Source organism: Lathamus discolor, chromosome 17, assembly GCF_037157495.1.
Source record: "Lathamus discolor isolate bLatDis1 chromosome 17, bLatDis1.hap1, whole genome shotgun sequence".
Taxonomy (NCBI): Eukaryota; Metazoa; Chordata; class Aves; order Psittaciformes; family Psittacidae; genus Lathamus; species Lathamus discolor.
Window position 1 is genome coordinate 6,179,521 of NC_088900.1, and position 19,312 is coordinate 6,198,832.

The 19,312-nt window shown below is 47.7% G+C and overlaps 3 protein-coding genes across 9 annotated transcripts; 2 read left to right on the top strand and 1 right to left on the bottom strand.

Moving 5' to 3' along the window:
* Window positions 1–1,117: 1,117 nt before the first annotated feature.
* Window positions 1,118–6,588, bottom strand: LOC136022993 (T-cell surface glycoprotein CD3 epsilon chain). Of its 5 annotated transcripts, none has more exons than XM_065696979.1 (10): window positions 6,029–6,581; window positions 5,168–5,308; window positions 4,443–4,616; window positions 4,223–4,335; window positions 3,066–3,086; window positions 2,763–2,783; window positions 2,147–2,344; window positions 1,839–1,991; window positions 1,585–1,631; window positions 1,118–1,400 (listed from the first exon to the last, which is right to left on the bottom strand). In XM_065696979.1, the coding sequence occupies exons 4-10, from the start codon at window positions 4,272–4,274 to the stop codon at window positions 1,344–1,346; spliced, it is 549 nt and encodes a 182-aa protein (XP_065553051.1). In that variant the 5' UTR covers window positions 4,275–4,335; window positions 4,443–4,616; window positions 5,168–5,308; window positions 6,029–6,581; the 3' UTR covers window positions 1,118–1,343. The 5 variants fall into 5 exon arrangements, with proteins under 5 accessions (XP_065553051.1, XP_065553050.1, XP_065553055.1 ...); XM_065696978.1 differs by having other exon boundaries at window positions 5,084–5,308; XM_065696983.1 differs by lacking the exon at window positions 3,066–3,086 and having other exon boundaries at window positions 5,084–5,308; window positions 6,029–6,588.
* MPZL2 (myelin protein zero like 2) lies at window positions 5,978–11,099 on the top strand. Of its 3 annotated transcripts, none has more exons than XM_065696977.1 (6): window positions 5,978–6,314; window positions 8,426–8,592; window positions 8,770–8,980; window positions 9,213–9,357; window positions 9,774–9,861; window positions 10,369–11,099. In XM_065696977.1, exons 1-5 carry the CDS (start codon window positions 6,260–6,262, stop codon window positions 9,832–9,834), a joined length of 639 nt encoding a protein of 212 aa, XP_065553049.1. In that variant the 5' UTR covers window positions 5,978–6,259; the 3' UTR covers window positions 9,835–9,861; window positions 10,369–11,099. The 3 variants fall into 3 exon arrangements, with proteins under 3 accessions (XP_065553049.1, XP_065553047.1, XP_065553048.1); XM_065696975.1 differs by lacking the exon at window positions 10,369–11,099 and adding an exon at window positions 9,953–10,362 and having other exon boundaries at window positions 6,165–6,314; XM_065696976.1 differs by lacking the exon at window positions 5,978–6,314 and adding an exon at window positions 7,235–7,453.
* Window positions 11,100–11,397: 298 nt separating this feature from the next.
* Window positions 11,398–18,262, top strand: MPZL3 (myelin protein zero like 3). The gene is made up of 6 exons (XM_065696984.1): window positions 11,398–11,473; window positions 12,219–12,385; window positions 13,352–13,562; window positions 14,201–14,366; window positions 15,175–15,238; window positions 17,124–18,262. Exons 1-6 carry the CDS (start codon window positions 11,413–11,415, stop codon window positions 17,148–17,150), a joined length of 696 nt encoding a protein of 231 aa, XP_065553056.1. The 5' UTR covers window positions 11,398–11,412; the 3' UTR covers window positions 17,151–18,262.
* Window positions 18,263–19,312: the final 1,050 nt, after the last annotated feature.

The following is a 19,312-nucleotide window of genomic DNA, read 5'->3' on the forward strand; positions in this document are numbered from 1 at the left end:
ATGAAGACAGTGACCAGCAGACTGCCTCGTGCAAAGCATTTTCATCAACATCAGCTCTCAAAGCAATGAGCAAAGGTGGCTAACTACACCCAAAGAGCAGGAGGAACCTGGAGCAGAGCGGCTGGGTATGGTCTGTACAAATCAAAGAGCCAGCAGATGTAATGTTTACAACTTGTCTAGTCAAAGTAGGCAGGACAAAGAAGCATTTCTGTAGTGCAGCTAAGCACAGAGGCAGAGAGGTATCACTGGATGGGAGCTGATCCCACTGAGATAAGGGGAGCGTGGGATGGCACTGGCTGGGGCAAACATGCAGCCCTGTACATGGCAGAAGTACCGGGGTGTAGCTTGAAGCAAAATGTAGACCTTGTATGCCCAGACAGCACCCAGATTGCTCTGAATTTATCCCATCCCGTTGGTGGCAATGGGCTGCATGGCTGGGCTGAGCAAGCAGCCCTGGAGCAGCGATGCCTGGCAGAATGTGAGAATGTGGCCCAGGGTGGTTTTATAGCTGCTGGGGGGTAGTGCTCTTTCTATCTTGCAATCTCCCTCCTAGGTACTTAGGGCCTTGTATGGTAAACCCAGCTGTGCTGCTTTAAAACCACATCCTGCAGGGTAAGCACAGCAATCTGCAGCATGAAACTCGCTGGTGTTTACCTCTTCATGCTGAAACTCAAGGGTTAAACCACCCCCAGGCCCCATCACTGCTGCTGTTTCCTTTCTCCAGAGCTGTTGCTCTGAAGGGCTGGGGGATGGACAGGTAGGTTTGTATGTGCTGGTAGAAACGCTGCTCTTTTCTTTAATGAAAGCTGTTCTTTTTGACTGAAATGTTTTCATTCAAAGCAGTGGCTTTCTGTGAAAGTACATCATTTTGGTTTTAATATGGTGCCTGCCTCTGTTCCTTGTGTTACAATCCTGGGCAGCAAAATGAAGATAGGCTATGAAGAACAGGAGAGCAGGAGGCCAGTCACTCTGAGAAGGACCCACTCTATGCCCACTGGCTGCCCATGCTGGAGCCAATGGAGGCACTGGGAGCAGAAATGAAATGGGAGGGAAAACCAGAGCATGCAACCAGAGCAGGGAGAGAAGCGCGAGGGAAAAGGAGGCCAGGAACCAGGAGTGAGGCTGCAGTCCTTTAATGAGGAGCAAAACTTCCCTTGCCAACGTGCTCATCAGTTTCTTTTCCTTTATGTCAAACTGAGGGTGGAAAGAACACATCAGGGTGGGACAGCGGATGGCAGCAGACACCTGTCCTGTGTAGGAGCTGCCCTTCCCCAAAATACCAAGCTGGGCAGAAACACTTAGCCCCTTTGCTGCTGTTTTCCAGCCTGGCATCAGTGGGAATTTCAGAAGCCCCTGGATTCCAGGCCTGCATACACTTCCCGCTGGCCTTTCCGGATGGGCTGTGGGAACAGCAGAGATGTTAGTTTGGGGATCCTCATTAGCACACCCTCAAACAGCACCACAGTTTGACTGGATGCTTCTTCAAAGCAGCAAAATCCATAACTGATACGGATTCCCACCTATGCTATCCCATTATCCCTCCCCAGCCAGCAAAGAGAGAGACAGAATACAGGTACTCCATACCTCGTAGTCTGGGTTTGGAACAGGGGGAGGACGCTGCATCTTCTGACCTGCAACAAAGGCAAAGGGACATTATTCTTGGTGGTAATTCATATAACACAACAGAAGGGACTTTCATGGAGATGATCCAAGGGTAAGGCATATCATGGGTCAGCTCCATGGCTTTATTATGAGCTCAGAGCTTCTTTAAAAGCAAGTGCTCCATTTAGTGCTTAGCAGACATCATGGAGAACAGAGACGCCTGAGATGGCTCTTACCTCGTGGCCGACTGCCAGCACCAGTGCTTGCTCTGCCCTTCCTGTCTTTGCTGAAGTAATAGACCAGAGTGAGCACCCCGAAGGTGATGAGAAGATCTGCACTGATGATCCCTGTCACTGCCAAGGCATCCAGCTCCGCACAGTTTGCGCACACTGCCGGGAGGAGAGATGAGGATGCTCAGAGATGGGCACTTTTCCTTTCCAGCAAGCGAAGTCCAGGCCTCACTCATCTGCTTGGTGCTAGCTCCTAATATCCATCACTGAAATGTGCAGACTTTAACACATGCACTGAGTGCTCTTTCACTCACCTTTGGCATTCAGGTACATTTCTTTCTTCTTAGGACCTGATGAACAACTCACGCTGACAGGAGAGCTGTCGTGATTCTCTATAACATACTTCTGTGCGTCGCTGACTCCTTTTGTTCCAGTTGAGTGCCAGGCTATGGTGCTTTCAGTCAAGGGACATGTGATTGTCACTGTGGTTCCAGAAATGTCCACCAGGAATCCTTTATTGGAAGATGGGTGAAGGAGAAAGGAAACCAGCATTACAAATGGCTTTTGAGCAGGCTTCCCTGCCCACCCTCGATCCCGCCATGGCAGTTTGCTCTGCAAAGTCTTTGATTTCATGGTACAGTGTAGATTCTCTGTGTGTGTGTGTGTCTTCCACACACGTTTTCCTTTAGGTTTTCACACTTATTCTTTGCAATACTGAGTAGTCAGAGAGCCTGGCCTCCTGCCAGGCACTGTTCTGTTTATCCATACGCTTGCTGGTCTCTGCTAGGAGACCACTAACAGTAACTGGGGCAACTCATTATAGCTTATTTTTGTGATCAGTGATGACTGCCTTTCAGTCCTCACCTGTAAGGCAGCTGTAGTTTTTATATAGCGCTAACTAGTTAAGATTATTGGTTAAAATACACTCACCCTCTTGTGCTTCGGTATCGTCTGCAAAGGAGAGAATAATGTGTTAACAAATCAAACCTTACAGTTTGTTGCTGTTGGAAAATGCCTAGCACTGCTTGGGGATCACTAGCAATAATGAGGGACATTCACAACAGGCAGTTTTCAAGTCAGTGAGATCAGTAGCAATTAATGAACAGTGATTTTTTTCCTATCCTACAGTATTTGCAAAAAATTCAAGTATTTCTATTGAACTTTTGCTCCTCATTTGTGAGGCATAGATGGTCATTTGATCAATAGGTAAGAATGCTGGTAAAATACACTTACCCTGCTGAGCTGTGGTGCCAGCTACAAAAAGAAAGAATAATAGGCGTTAAGTAGTTCAGCTACTGATACCATGCACCCTTCCGACTTCCAGGATAGCCTTTCTGAACCCAGCTGCTTGAAAGAGCTGCTTATACTCTTGTAATTGTGCTAAAGGCATTAGAATCATTCTGTTAAGCGAGGCAGGATGTTGTTTTGAAATGAAGTCTTTTCCTTTGGAAGCCATTTTTAACACAGCCTAACGCAGAATGGAAATCTGAGTAATTTGCTGACCCACTTTAGAAAAGGGTTCTTGCAAGCTGTGAACCCTCAATTTTGCTTCATCATCACGGACCAAAGACTGCTGGAAAATCACGCCTGGTCTCTGCAGTAAGAACCCCTGTCCCCTGCAGGACTGTACTCTTTGGAGGACTGGACCCCAGTGCTTGATCTAACACTGAAATAGTTTATCGGTGTGATTTTTCTGTCTTGGTTGGAAACAAGTAGCTCCTTTGAAGTCTCTGGAGTTGGAATATTATAGAAACAGTTTTTAAGAGGTGTTAATAAGACTTGCGTTGGCTTTAAAGGCATTTTTTGATAGAAATTAAGGTAAGCAAAGGAATGACCTGATTCATGTGGTCACCACTGTTTCATCCCAGGTAATGTTTGCTTTATAATAGGCGTTACTTGTAACAGGACTGTAGATTTGAAACTCCACAGGCGTAGGATTTGCCTGGAGAGAGGGTGGTGTGGTGCTTTTTCCTTTAGATAACTTGAATTTAAAGTGGAAAAAAGAACAGACCATGCGTAAACCAAATGTTTTCAGTCTTCTCAAAGAACAGCAGTTGGTATTTGCAGCACATTAGCAGAATAGCTGTTGGTTTATTGTAGTATCTTTTAAGTGTCTTTCAAACTTATCTCTCATAGTTACCAGCTTGTTTATAGTCTTCAGAGGTACTTTGCATTTCGCCCCAGTCCCGCTTTCCAAATGCTAGTCAATTTAAACTGGTAAAGTGGATATTGCTGCCACTCCCACGATATCACAGTGAGTCTGAAGTTATTACCCATGATCACAAAATGGTTTAAAAAAAGAGCATGAATAAAATGAAAACCTCAGAACCTTCTGGTTTTCAGGGCAGCCACCCTTCTGGTCCCCATGGGCACTGGGCAGCCGTACTCACCCGCACACAGCAGGAGTCCTCCCAGGAGAGGCAAGGACCGCTCCAATCTCATCCTTGTGTTCCTCCTTCTCTTGCTCTTCAACAGCACATCAGATGGGCATCACTGAGGCAGGCTGCGAGGGAAGAAAGCACACATTGGCTTTCCAAGGCCTTCCTTACAAGAAAGAGGCCCAAGCTGTTTTCTCAGAACTGCGAACTGAGCGGTGCAGAGGAGACTCACTGTTTCCACTGCAACCTGCAGGCAGCCAAAGCGCCGAACGTGTGTGGTGAAATGAGCCCATGTCAGGAAGTGCGGAGGCTCAAAACATCTTCATGGAACGTCACTGGCAGCAAGGGGTGGCCGCTCGGCACCAACCCACTTCAAGTCTCAGGAGGGAGTCCTGTTGTAAATGCCCTTGGAGCAGCAGGAGAAAGAAACAAATCTGGATGCGACCTGCGGTCAGGACCTTCCTAACAACCCTTCACAGTGAGTGTTTCTGAAGTTCAAACTACTGCAAGCAACTTAACACAGCAGGGAAACCAAGGGAGCAGAAACACTTCAAAGAAGCTCAGCACCTAGAGGCACTGTATGGCTCACAGAAATGAGCCTGTAAGTGCCAGGCTGTAAAACCTGGGGGGTTTAATCACTGATGACACAATCTGGACACAACTTTGGTTATTTTACTCTAATAAACCCCATTTATTCCTTATGCTTTTTCAAGAGTGGTGTTTGCCAGCTCCTCATCCTCACTCTCCTCTGTTCACATACTGACAGGGAGGAGGGCAGCGAAGGCTGTGGCTAAGCACAGCCACTTCTGTACTGCCTGCCTCTGACCTGAAGCTGATGCCTGCTCTCGATGCCATGCGCTGCTGCTGGCTCACCTGAGTTGCCTTTGCTCTCCATCTCTCTTCACGGGCCTCACTCCACTAGATGGGGCTCCAGCCCTGCTCCGCCGCCTTCCCTACCTGAGCTTGCGCTTGGGGTGGGCAGCGACCTCCGCACCGCGTGGAACGGCAGCAGGGACCTTTCCGGCTTTGCTTCCAGCCGGGATGCTGGCACCGGCGGACTGGGAACACGCCGTCCTTCCATGGCTCTCTGCTGGAAGCCTGCAGAGGTGGCAGCGCCGCGCATATGGCTGTGAGAGCAGTGGGGATTTCACGGTACGCGTCTAAAGCAGACAGTGCAAAGCCAGCCACGGGTCCCTCCTTCCTCAAGGACACTCTGGTTTTGTGCCTGCCACATACATCTCAAGGCACTCCTTTCCAGATGCCTGGAGCTGGCTTCTTGCTCCTTCCATGAGCTCAACACTTAGTGACATGGCTGATCATGCTATTTCATTGCTCCCTTTACTTGTCAGATCTTTCTTTTACTTATTTCTATTCCAAAATGAAGCATCGGAGAGTTCAAGTTACTCGTAAGGGTGCTGAGGACATGGTGCTCTCTTAACAGCTGGAGTCAGCAGGTTTTGAAACAAGATGTTGAAGGAAGGGAGCCCTTCAGAACAGCCAGAGGTGAGGACATCCTTCCCATCCCTGCCTTGGCACCACTGCTGGGAAAATTAGCATCAGGCTGTGTTTCAGTAGGATATTTCCATCCTCTGGACTTGTGCCCACACTGCTGCCACTGACTGGGTTGTTTGCAGGTTTGGGCCAAACAAATGGCCCTCATGGCTTCAAGCTCTCTATAAACACCTTCAGGCAAATCTTCTTTTGGGAGGAAATTTACCTCCCACAAGAGGGGAGTGGTTTCAGGTGGAAGCCGGGAGAAGGGATGATTGCAACACAAAAGAGCAAGGGAATATGGGAGGCAGAAGAAAACAATCTTACCTTGGAAGTCTCCCTGTTTTACCCGCAGAGGTGAGCTGTGCTGGCCGCACCTTGCCTTTCAGTGCAAGGGCAGGGAATGCTCTCTGACTCAAGCAGGGGAGCCCTCACATTGCTTTGCTGAGGGAAAGGAATTTGCTCTGCTGTGCTGGGAAGGCTTTGAGAAACTCGTCTTTCATCCGGTTATTGAGAAACTGGAACAAGTTACCCACGGAGTACAAACTTGGCTTCCCGATGCACGGCCCCAGCTGGCTGGGTGCTGTGCTCTTCCTTGGGGTACAGCTCCGAGGTAAGGAAACCTGGTAATGTGTGGCCTCAGCTGCCATCTTGACTTTCCTCTTCTCATCCCTTAATTATCATCCTTATTAAGGCAGTGACTTTGTAGGACTCTTGGATTCTTGCTGTTGACGATTGCTGCGATTCTTTCAGGTCCGGGTTCACTGCAAGTGACACGAAGTGATTGAGTTTCTTTGACAAACAGGTTTAAGTGTGTTCAAGCGGAAGAACAACACTGATCTCATTCTGCGCTCTGGTTACACGTCTTTTTCTCTCCTCCCAGGAGCCTGGACTTTACTCCTTGGTGTTTTCTTTACCCTGTCTCTGTTACCAGACAGTCAGGGATTGTTAAGCAGCACTTGGCTTTAGATCCTTTACACAGCGATGACTCCAGACTGGCGATAACCTGGCTTGAATGTTTAGTGGTTTATAGCTGGATTCTAAGAACACCATGTCCTCCTTTCCCAAACACATCAGCACGTGGATACATTTGGGAATTTGTCTTGGAAAAAGGATTTTAAACTCATTTCCCACAGTTGTTCTTTTGAAGGAGTTTAACATGAAAAGGTTTGACACTGAATCTTTGGGTGAGAGGAGGTCTCTGCCAAAGAAGTTTTTCAATGTGGGCTCCTTCAATGTTTTGGCATTTCAAATATTTTCTCCTTTGAGAAAAGGAATTATTTGGCAAGGAAGTCTTGGGTTATAAATTACTTTCAAGTACAGGAAATGCATCGAGTCTCTTTATTATGAAGCCATATTTTACAACCCCAGATAAATGGGGTTTCTTGCTTGAATCACCCGGGGTGTGGGGGTGTTAGTGTTAACTCATCTTCTTAAAGTGACAGGAGATTATGAAGATCTTTTTTTTTTTGGTCTGTGTTATTTTGACCAATAAGGAAAAGCGAAGTCACAGGAGCACATGGTCAGGAACAGGGGGGACTGTCCCTTTCAGCAGCAGCAAGCTATGTAGCACAGCACTGCCGTTAGTGGGAACTAACCCACTGAATTTGGGAGCTAAAGTGGGCAGGCAAGAAAGAAAGCAGTTGCGGGGGGAAAAAGCAAGAGCCATGTGGGTAGCACGAATCTGCCAGTGATGAACCTGTCTGGAATGGCAGGGCAAGCCAGAAGACAAGTAGGGCTCAGGCTTGAGAGGTATCTTCAAAAGCATCTTTCTTCTTTCTGTGTCTTAATGCTCTCTGCCTCGCTGCTTGTCTCTCTCTCAGGGTATTATCGAGTCAGCCATGCTGTCTTATTTACAGCGTGGTAGCTGTGGTGGTTTGGTTAGCAGAGGATGTTTCCTTGACAAAAATATGCTTAGAGATTTACCTTGAGGATTTCCTCCAGAGTGCCTCAGCCTGACTGTATCTGACTGTAGCTGTCCTGCTGGGCGAACCTTTGAACAGGCACTGCTAACTTCAATAGGAGACGTTCTCACTCAGGCTGATAATACAAAGTGTATAAAGGAAAGCTCCAGCAACTGTTTATTGTGGTTCATCAGTCCTAATTAAAAGGGTGGGACTGCTTCTCTGAAGAAACCTGCTTGGGGAATTGAGTGCAGCAGAGTGCTGGCACTTGTGAAAACGTGGCCAGGCCAAGCTCAGGAAGAGTTATGTATGGTATCTTTCGTGCCAGTCAGGAGCAAGTACATGCTTAAGGAGGAGTGGCATTTACAACAACATTGCACCTCCTAGATGTCAAATTTACCCATGCCTGAAGAGAGACATTTCCAGCCAAAACAAAGTATTGTCCCTGTAGGTAAGTTCTTCCCAATGGTCCTCTCTCAACCAGTTACCAGGTCCGTAAGTGCTTAACTATGAAGCCACAAAGCTACAAGGGAAGCACTGTACCAGCAGTTCAGATGAAGGCAAACTCCCTTGAAAGCAGCACTGCCCAGCTTGCACATCATATCAGCTGACAAAATCCATGAAGCACTGGGATCTCTTGGATTCTGCATATGCAGGATCATCTCCTTCAGTAATTATATCTGTCTGCTTGAGTCTGGCAGGTTAAACATTGACAGGGATAGATAAGGCAGGTTTTGCATAGGATAAATGCAGATAAGTGATGAGATTACTCCTAGACAGTAGTTTTCCTTATCTCTAACGCCTGCTGTTTTCCCTGCAGCACTGTGGCCTGTGGCAGCCATGGAAGTTCACACTTCCAAGGAGGTGAATGCTGTGAACGGCACTAACCTGCGGTTGAAATGCACCTTTTCCAGCAGCAGCCCTATCAGCCAGGACCTGTCGGTGACCTGGAACTTCCAGCCTGAGGACCTGGGCTCTCATGAGCTAGTGAGTGGGACTATTATTGTCCATTTCATGGATGCACACTTGCCCAAACAAACCATCCCAAGGCCCAGTACTGGGTAATCCCAGTGATTGCAACAGTTCCAGGTGTGGGTATGGGCAAGCATCTATCACAAAGCCCACGCAGTGTTTTGGAATGACAGCTTCCTCTCTCTCCTGTAGGTATTGTATTACCTGCAGGAGCCCTACAACCTGCCTACTGGGCGGTTTAAAGAGCGAGTCACCTGGGATGGGAATATCGAGCGTAATGATGTTTCCATCATGATCTGGAATTTGCAGCCCACTGACAACGGGACATTCACCTGCCAGGTGAAGAACCCCCCCGATGCTAATGGGGTGATTGGTGAAGTGCGACTCAGAGTTGTGCAGAAAGGTGAGAGGCCAAGAACCCACCAGAGGTCACATGAATTTAGCAAGAGTTCCTCCCTGTCTGGGAGAAAGTGTGGAAGAAAAGGGGTTATAAAGGGAAAGCATGAGGGTAGTTAATGGGTACAGGGGGAAAAGGAGCCTGAGGAAAGGTTATATTCACAGATACAGGTTCCCAGTCCCTACCAAGAGCTTCTTGTGTGTCCCTCTTGTTCATGGATGTGTTTCTCTCCATGCAGTGCACTTCTCTGAAATCCACTTCCTGGCTGTGGCCATCGGGTCTGCTTGTGTTCTGATGATCGTTGTGGTGATGGTTGTGATTATCTGTCGACACCATCGGAAGAAAGCACAAGAGAAGAGGATCGAGGTGACAGGCACTGAACTGTAAGGACAGGGGAGAGAGGGAAAGGCTTCTGGAGTAGCTTGTCAAATGTATCTTCGTGGCTCTTCTGAACTATTGGGCTTGGACCCTACACTAAGCATCTATAATGCAAACCTCCCAACTCTGTTATCGATAATTGTCTGCCTGCGTGCGGTCAGAGCAGAGCCCCAGGGCGAACAAGCTTTGGAGTCCTCGTTTTGCTCTTGTTCTTCACAGCAGCTCCTCACTCAGACAAGGATGCAACTTGTTGTAGTGCTGGTTGGCAGATGACACTGTGGTCACCACGCATGTAGCAGGTTTACTATCTCATCACGTAACCCTGTTACGTGTGCTATACAAAACTCAGAACGTGACTGCTGCTCAGGATATGACACTGATTTGGGCTTTCTTTTCTTCCTCCCCTCTTCTTTTATAACAGTAAAGAAAAGGAGAGTCTGAAGGCGAGAGAAGAAAAGGAAGACAGTCCATTAGAAGATTAGGGGTCTTTGATGGTGTATACACTGCAGGTATCCATTCAAACATTCTCTATTTAATGTCCTGGTGTTTCTGTAGGCTTTCGAAGGCAGTTTTACTTTGGTGTTTCACTTCGATTCACAGTAGCCCGTGCTAACCATAAGCAGAAACAACTGAGACCACAATCACACTGTGCTCCTGAGGAGCCTTCAGGCTGACAACCGAACAGGGCGTGCAGACAGAACTGCCTCTTAGCTGCAGCAGAGATCTCTCCTCCCTGGCGCTGATGCTTTCCATGCCGTGCCTGCTTTGTGGATAAGGAGTGGATTAGTTTCCTTTCCCCAGTTTTGAGCCTGCTTTTGGATTCATTGGCTTTTTATTGGTTTAAAATTGCTATGGGGAGCCTGAGACCGTTTCCACACTTGCTGGCTTTGCTGCAGCATTACAGCATGAGTTTCACCCTCTCGGTTTCTGAGGTCAGCAGCCGCCTTTGCTATTTTTGTTGTCTACAATAACCCTGAGCAAGGAATCTCTTTTGTTCTTATATTCTTTCTTCTTAGGTACTTCTAAGGCAGATGCAGAAACCTTGTAATTTGGGATGTTAGAACAAAGCTGAATTCCAGATGCCTCATGCTGGGAGCGTGGTGTCCCGCTCAACCTGAAATCCTGGCAAGGAAAGAGAATGACATTAACACCAGTTGTAAAACTCCTCCATTGGAGCGAAGCAGGAGGAACTCGCTCCATGAGCAAGGAACTTTCCTTCATCTTCCCACCTGCAGAACGTGAGGAAGCCTGCTCTGACAGAGTGCCATAAGATTGGAGCGGATTGCCGAGCTACCTGACTGAGCAGGGATGCTCAAAGTGCAGGCTCGCCCCTTAGAAATCCCAAGGTGCCTTTGCGTGCCCTGGTTTTCCTCCCTCAAAGTCCTGTTTGACACGGTCTATGTGAGGAGGAGCCAGTTGTACAGTGTCGTTTAAATGCCTCTGCCGCTTCAGATGGGAAGCGTTACGCTTTGGGAATGTACGGTGCTCTAGTTAGGATAACATTTACCGGTCGGTGCGTGTTTGTATCAGTCTCTTGCAGCTTCGGAGGACGCTGCCTTCTGCCAGAGCTCCAGCTGCAAAGCTCTTGCAGTATCCAAACAGCACCAAGTCAAAACATCAGCTGTTTGTTTTAGGAGTATCTTTACGACTTTATACCGCTGTCTGTAATGTGCTGGCCGCATTATCTGTCTGTGTGTTGTCATTTTCAACCTCCTGCGTTACCAATAAACTCGCTTTGTGCAGAGCAGCGGTTGTGAGCCCAAGGTGATGTGACGGATGCGCTCGGACCCGGGGGGTGCCCGGTAAGTGCGGGTTTGCTCTGAAAAGCACCCAAAACGCAGCCACGGGGCTCACCCGGCCCCGGACGCCTTGAGAGGGCAGAGAGCCCGCAGGGCCGCAGCCCCGTCCCCCGGCCCGTGCGGGCAGGGGAGCCGCGGTACCCGGCCCTCGCCCCTCCGCTGCCGGCGCGGGGCGACCCGGGGCCGCCATCTTGGGCTGTCCCCGCCCTCACCTGCGCCGCGCAGGTGAGCCGCCATATTGCGGCCCAGAGCGGAGCCGGGATGCGGCGCGGTGAGGCGGGCGGCGGCTTCCCCCTTCCGCAGGGAGCTCTGCTGCTGCTCGGTAACGCTGCGGGGGTGCCCTGCCTGTGGGACGGGATCGGGTCTGATCGCGGCCAGCCCCGCAGGGCAGCCGGGCTCCGGGAGCCGCGGTCCCCGCAGGGAGGATGGGCAGGGGGGACGTGATGGGCTCGGAGGCTCCGGGAGGGGCCGTGCCGGAGCTGGCTGCGGCCGCGGGGCGCTCTGTGCCCCGGCCCCGCTCTGCCGGCCCCGCGGCCGTGGCCGCTGCGGAGCGGGGGGCGCTGGAAAGGGCCGGAGAGCCGGGGGGGAGCGGAGCCCCTCAGCGGGGCAGCGCCGGCAGCGTTCAGTGGCCCCACGCTGCTTGCGCGCCGAGCGCGGTGCCTTCGGCCTTCCCGGCTTTGCTGAGGGCAGGGCAGTTTCACTCGGGGCTCCAGGGCTTTCGGTCGGTACCAGGAGAAGCCTGAGGTGCCTTGGGTTAGTCTAAGGCTGGCGCTCGGCAGCTCATCAGAGAGCCAGCTGATTCAGTTTCTCGGCTCTTCACCACCCTATCTCAGTATCTGTAGGCCTTTAGTGGTGTTTTCTTGATAAATACTGTAATTTGGGCTGGTTTCAGTCCCACAGAGAAATAGATGAGTGAAGCTGCCTGCTTTTCTTCAGATGTCGCGGGGAGGTAGTCATCACTGTGCTTCCGCCTTCAGGCTGCTTGACCTGCACATGCACCAGTGCCTTTGGGACACCATCGCTTCTGACAAGAAACTAATCCTTGTCTTTTGTGCTTGTTCCATCAGGTGCCTGCAGTGCTCTTTCCCTGGAAATAAAAGCCAGTGCTAGCGTGCGAGCTTATGTTGGTGAACAGGTAGCACTGAAATGCTCGTTCAAATCCAGTTTTCCCGTTGCTGAGAGCCTGACGATAGACTGGACGTACCGGCCCGTCACTGGTGGTCAGATGGAGACAGTAAGTGGGACAGGGCCTCTTTTTGTAGTGGAGACTGACCAGGCCTCTGTGCATAATGAGAATCTGAACATACTTGTTCTGTTTGCTGTGCTGCTTCATCCCTTTGGGTTTGGGACTCTCATTGTCACCTTCTTTCCCTTGTGAAGTTGCTTTAGTGTTCTTTGGGTGAAAATTACTCTGCATAATGAGGATGAAGTAGATGAAGTTTGGGTGTTGACACCAGGGCTGTGTTGTGCACTGTAGCTATGTATAGAATGACTGTAAAGCATTTGATCGGAAGCTTTCTTGAAGGCAGCTGGACCCTTGTAGTTCTGTCATGCAGGCTATGGCTGATACTTCTTGGAGTGGCAAGCACATGTGAGTGGTGACAGTCTGAAGACGGTGATGATGACAGCCTCTAAAGTTTGAGGGCTTCTGCGTGCTGTTTTGTGAGCAGCAGTTTGAAACTTGAGTCTGAAAGCTCACCGAAAATCTCTTCTTCAAGGTGGAAACAGAAAAAGCACATCTTTACAGATGAGCAGTGCCTTCTGTTGCCTGAAGAGTTTGAACTCTTAGGAGTACACTTCTGTCTGGAACAAAAGGGTGCTTCCTCCATCAAGTGATGTCTGCTAAGCCTCTACTCATAAGACAGCAAAAGTGAAAGTGCAAGAAGCAAGCCCTCAAGAACTGCAGTGTTCTGTATTGTATGAGGCAAGAAGCCCACTCTGCTTCTCAACTGAAGATCTGCAGAAGGGAAAAAGTTGGTTAGAATGGTGATGGTGACAGAGAGCTGAGGCTGGTAGATAAAAGCATTGGAGATGTAATGAAATGGGACTGACTCAGTTATCATATGAGAACTTGACAAGATCTCCTATATAAGAAGTGTTATTTTTCACTTTTAATGCGTATACATTTATGTTTACAATCCAAAAAGTAGTTTTCTTTGCTTTCTTAGACAAGTGTTTTATTGTCTTTGCCTCCTTTTAGATTTTTCATTATCAGTCTGTTCCATACCCCACAACAGTGGGAAAGTTCAAAGACAGGATATCCTGGGTTGGGAATGTTGCCAACGGTGATGCTTCCATTGCTATTGAAAGCCCATCAATGAGTGACAATGGGACATTCATCTGCAGCGTGAAGAATCCTCCGGACGTGTACCACAACATTCCCCAGACGATGCTGGTAGTTACGGAGAGAGGTAAGGCTCCACGTCAGTGGCGTGTCCTCATCCAGGTGCTACAGCTGCATTGCAGCTTTGTCAGGCTCTTGGAAGTCTGAGCATCACTCATGAAACAAGTTCCCTGGAGTTCCGCATTAGAATTTCAGCAAGAATTACCTCACCCCATCTTTCTGAGCCACAGACATTGAAAAGTATTGAATTTATTGGGGCAGGAAGGGACTGAGGGAGCTGTGATGATAAAAGAAAGCAAAAGCATGCAATTGTTCAGGAGTTCTGCTCTGTGCATATTGCAGCAGTAGAACAAGTTAAATACTGGTCTGAAAATAAGAGTCGCATCACAAGTGCTGATTCTTAATATTACTTAATTTCCTTGTCTGCCTTGCGTGTGAGACCTGCCCCAGTTTTGCAGTTTAGGCACACTGGTAGAACTGTGTCGTGACCTGCCTTCCCTTGCAGCTTTCTGCAAATAAAGCACCTTACTGTGCTGGATGTGTGACAGGAATCCTAGAGATTCAGTGACAGGCTGATTCAGATCTGTCAGCTCTGTGCTTTGTACTGAAAGCCTCGCAACCTGTGTCATGGATGAACATTTGCCAGAGACTTAAAGCCATGTTTGACTAGTGGTACAGCTGGGCTGCTGTTTGTCTTTCCTGCAGGCTTCTCCTTCCAGCTAACTTCAGCGGTGCTGCTGTCCATTTTAGTGTTTCTCCCTTCCATCATTGTGGTTGTTCTGCTGCTGGTAAGGATGGGAAGAAAATTCTCAGTGCAAAAGGAGAAAAAAAAGCCTGGCTATAAGAAATCCTCCATCGAAGTGTCTGATGAGTAAGTTCTCCTGCATCCTAAAGCCTGTATTTCCACTCTGGCTTGTTGACACTGGCCAAAGGACAGTTTCTCCACTGTCTTTTGTTCTATAAGCTCTCAGCATCTGCAGGTCAGTCACTGAAACCTACTTCTCCACTAGCGTGACTTGGCCAACCTTCAGAAAGCTCTGGAAAATCCCCATGTTTGAGCATAAATTAAGTACTGTACATCCCCTTTTTGTGTCATTTCGTGCATGGCCATGGAACTGAAGCAGTTTAGGGTTAGACAGTCTTTCACTTCTGTAACTGGATTTATTTCAGTCTAAATCAGCAAGATACTTTGCTTATGTCAGCTTTTTTGGTGTGAAATACCCATAAACAAGGAACCAAACTGAATGATGCAAACTGGTTCTCCTCTGATGGCCTGAGCAGAGATGCCAGGTACTGAATGAGCCTTGGAGGCTGAATTCCCTTCTGAAGTGGAGAGGGTTCTGTTCTGGAAAGGCTCAGTAGTGAGAACCATCAGGTAATGTGGCTACTGCTGGAGGCATACCTGTTGTGCAATGAATTCAGTACTGCAAGTTCTTGCAGAATGGGGTTTTTAGTATAATGTTCTGATTAGTGTTGTGAGATTTGCCAGTTGGCAGCTCTTGTGTCCTTCATACCACTTCAGTGACATACCTGCCTTCAGAGTAAGGGACCTGATGTTCTTTGTTCTTTCTAGTTTTGCTGTGCAGAGTTAAAGTGTGGTAGAACTAGAACTCACAGTCCACAGGACTTAATGTGTGTGCTGGGGGAAGGTCCAGCCTAACCCTGTGGTTTTTCTGCAGGTCTGAACATACAGGGACAGGCACCTGCTTGGGGAAACTCAGGGACCGGTGTCTGAACTGTGTGGTAAGTGAAAGCTGGTGTTTTCATAACTGGCTTTTATCAACTTTGGGGCTCAGAAGAGGTGCTGAGAGCAGCAGATAGAGCTTGTTGTAACACCTCTGGATGTTGGAGAAGTGTCCCCAAATGACTAGGCTCAGAAGCTGCTCGCACTGTGTTACTGCCACGGGAAGTTGTCTTGAGATCCACCAAGTTGGTTTTTCATTTGTCTCTATTGAAATCAAAGCTGATACTTGAACATGAAAAATCAGAACTTGAAGTGCTAGCTACTGTGTTGTGTAGTTTCTTTCAAGGCTCTGCAAAACTAGTTTGGGTTTGCCAGTGCTGAGGTGAGACGTGGAGGCATAGATCCCTCAATCCACTCTGTTTCTTGTAAAGATGGTAGTGTGTAACCTTGCTATTTAGACTGGTTTCATCACAAGGGAATCATGCTAAGCTCTTGATTTGTTTGTTTCATGAAGTGGTGGTTGTCTTCTGCTTGCTACCCTGTCAGCAAGCTTCTGATGATCAGATGTCTTGTGCTGAAACTACTGAAGGTGTTTGCCACCGGCTGTACTTGCTTTGTAAAATGGGACTCAAGTTCTGTGGCACATTCCAGAGTAAGCTCATTAATATGCCTAACTTGAGAGTGGTTTTGGTTTTCCCCTGATGTCCTATGGAGCCAGCTTACCTCAGACACACGTGTACGTGTTTTATACATGGTCTGGAAGTATGTTGAGGATTTAAATGTGTTGCTTGATTCACTATTATAATGCGAGTGATTTCAAGTGTACTAAATGCATGAGCCTTCAGACAAGTGTGTGCTGATGGTTTCTATGCTTCATTAGATACAGAATAAAAAACGAGCAGTTATGCAAGTTACATGTGAAATGTTTGCAGTTCTGCATAAGACACAACAGTCACAACGCAGCAGTATTGGGAGCAAGAGTTTTAGGAAGTGCAGAAAGCAGAAAAAGCTTTATGCAAAATGAGAGTTGCCATGGGACATGGAAAGGCTGCTGCAAGTGTGATGCTGGGCAGCAGGGAGGCACCACTGCTTTCCTGCAGGGGAGATGGGGAAGGATGGGAGCCCCACTTTGATGAAACACATGGTTCAGGCAGTTGGAGGTTTTAGAAATTGAAAAATGTCTTCTTATCCTTTGAGAGAAGGCAAATTTGAATGTTACAGTCCTGCTGCTTTCATGCTGAGTGTTTTGTTATCTGTTTGACACTTTGCTCTCTGATACCAAAATACTTGGCTTACCAAGAACATCCTGTCTTGCTCCCCTTAATGATTCAATACTTTTGAGTTCTCTGCCCTGTACCTTTTCATGCTTTATGTGTTGCCAGATAATTACAATTGCAAAGCCAGTGAAAATCTGTTTGGACTGGAAATGGCTGGCAAGTTAGTGAGATCTCCCTTACAAAGAAGCTGTTGCCTTTGAGTTTCTTTCAAGCTGAGAGCTGCAGAGCTGGGTGGTGGGGACGCCATCAAATGATTACTGTGGTTAAAAAATGAGACAATGGGGATCTGAAAGTGTGTCGTTGGTTGTAGCTGAAAAACAACCACTGGACTTTCTTTGCAGGGGTTGGAGGTGCTTTTTCAGGAGATGGCTGTCTGCACTTTGTGGTTTGTCTTTTGTGTGAGCTTTAGTTGCTACTTCTCTTAAAACACACTGTGCATTTTGGTTATGCCGTGGCGATTTGGCTGTGTATCTGTGGTAAGTCAAACAGATTTAGCTGCAAGTGCTTATAGACTACAAGTTCTAAGGTTTATGAAGCACAGCAGCATCTTGAAAAGCATTTAAGCTCTTGTCAGAAGCGTAGCAGACTCAAAATCTTGTCAAACTCATAATGCGGTTCATGTCTTCATATATAGACTCAATTTCTCTCTCCCATTCTTCCTGTGTAGGACACGGATGAGGAAGACCCATACTGATGAAAGTCTAAAGCTACGGATAAAGAACAAAATGGTAGCACTGAAAATCATGGCTAGGTGAGCACGAAGGCTGCTGGATAACGAGTGCAGATTGAAGGACGTGCTCTAATCTTGGTAGATTGGAAGAATAGTGCCGATGGGATAGTTCACTTTAAGCACAAAACTATGTTTTTTGACATCTTTCTGATTTAGTGGAAAACCAAAACTCTTTTAACCTCATTTCTCCAGTGCCTGCAGAAACCTCGGTGCCTACAGCTGTACAGCCTGTTCCCTACCAGCAGCCTGCCAATGCAGTTTCTCAGTTTACTTGCAGATTTGCTTCCTTTATTATTGTGACATCCCTCCTTCCTTGTGCCCTTGAATCTGAGTTGCCTGAAGCACAGGCTACTCCAGGCTGCTGTCAGCTCTCTAAGGTGACAATCATTGGACATTGACAACAATTTCTTCTTCATTTTTTGGGAAGCCTTTGCTAAGGACTGAAAACAGTCTTAAGTTTTTTGTCTTGGAACAAGAGAACCTGCTGCTTTTTAACTGTTTCTTGGTTTAATCTGCCACTGTTTCGTTGCTACTGTTTTCTGATTCTGTTTTCAAGTCACCAGCTGCAAAGTAATGTTACCTTTACATTGTTGAGTTTTCCCTTTCCTTTTTATTTGTGAGTATTTGTCCACAGCTGCATTAGTAGGTTCATCTCCTACTTGTAGAAGTGAAGCACAATTCATATAAACCAATTTTTAAAAATCAGAAATGCAAATGGGGACTCTGTATCTGGGGAAACATAACCCCATCTACCTCAACCATTGACTGAAGCAATGTCCAAAGGAATCTTCCGTGTTCAGAAGAAGAGATGTGTTCCTCCTCTCTTCTTCTAGGTGCCTTTTGAGGGTAACAGCCAAACATGCATCATTACTGCCCTCTGAGAGCGAGTACATTCTCTTCCACCAACGATCTCCAGTAATGGATGGCAGAGAGCAGTGGAATTCATGTCTGCTTAGCACCTAAACAGCTGATGGTTTCAGCTTCCCTTCTGTATGCGGCATTGGTCAAATAGCCTCCTTTTACATGTGTGTTTAAGTTTACTGTTTGTGCCATTACCAATAAATTGCTTTGTTTCATTCTGGGCTGTGGTTTCCTTTATTTGGCTAAATGTAGAGAAATATAGTTAAAGTCCTAAAACTTCCAGCCTGAGCTGTTGCTTAGCTATAGCCACTGCGAGATGATGATGGGTAAGAGGTGTTTAGGCAACAGATTTACCCCACAAAGGAATATGGACCGAATGCCCCCTTAGCAGCTCTCTGATGGCTGCCCATTCCAGGTATGCTGAAGTTCCTGACTGTGGAGCAGGTAACTGTAGAGCCGTGTCTCCAGATCAAGAAACAGATTTTTCTCTTGTCTGTTGTAAACTAACATATAAAAAGCTGTGCTTGGTGATGAGACAGTGTCTCTCCCAACCAAGACTTTCCTGAGAAAGGATGTTGGTGGGATATGCAGCCTAGGGGAAGTGGCTTTGTTGTTCCACTTTCAGCAGTACTTGAGTTCCCTGTGGCCATGAATGACTCTTGTTTTCTGCAGAATGTTTGCCTTCAATTGCACTCCTTTGCAACCAGCGGGTAGATGCATGGCAAATTGTTCTGGTGCAGAGCCAAACTGCCACCTTGAAGCTAATGAGACTTTCTCTGTTAGCTGTATGGAAGTTGCCCTGTGTACCATTAAACACGTTGATAGAGAACAGTAATGGCTGTGGTACTCCAGAGGAAGGATGAAAATGCACTTTTGAAGTGATTGGGGTGTGGGTGTGCAGTGGACTGAAAGCAGTCCATGCTGTGTATTGGGGTTTAATCCCAGCTGGCAACTAAGTGCCATGTGCCCATTCTGTCCCTCCCCTCAATGGGATGGGGAGGGCAATTGGGGGTTGAAAAAATGTACAGCTGTGGCTTGAGATAAGGACTCTAGGCCTGCTAAAACCAGGACTGTGCCTTGTATGTGGTTCAAAAGGGAGCAGCTGTCTATGGTGTGAAAAAGATGTCGAGAGTGGCTCTTCTACCCAGAAAATGCCTGCTAACCTGTGGTCCCCAGCAGCACCAGTTCCGAGGCATGGTAAAGTCACCCAGTGTTGCCTGCTGCCTATGCCTCATCAGGACAAGAGCCAGTCTGCAAGCATAGAG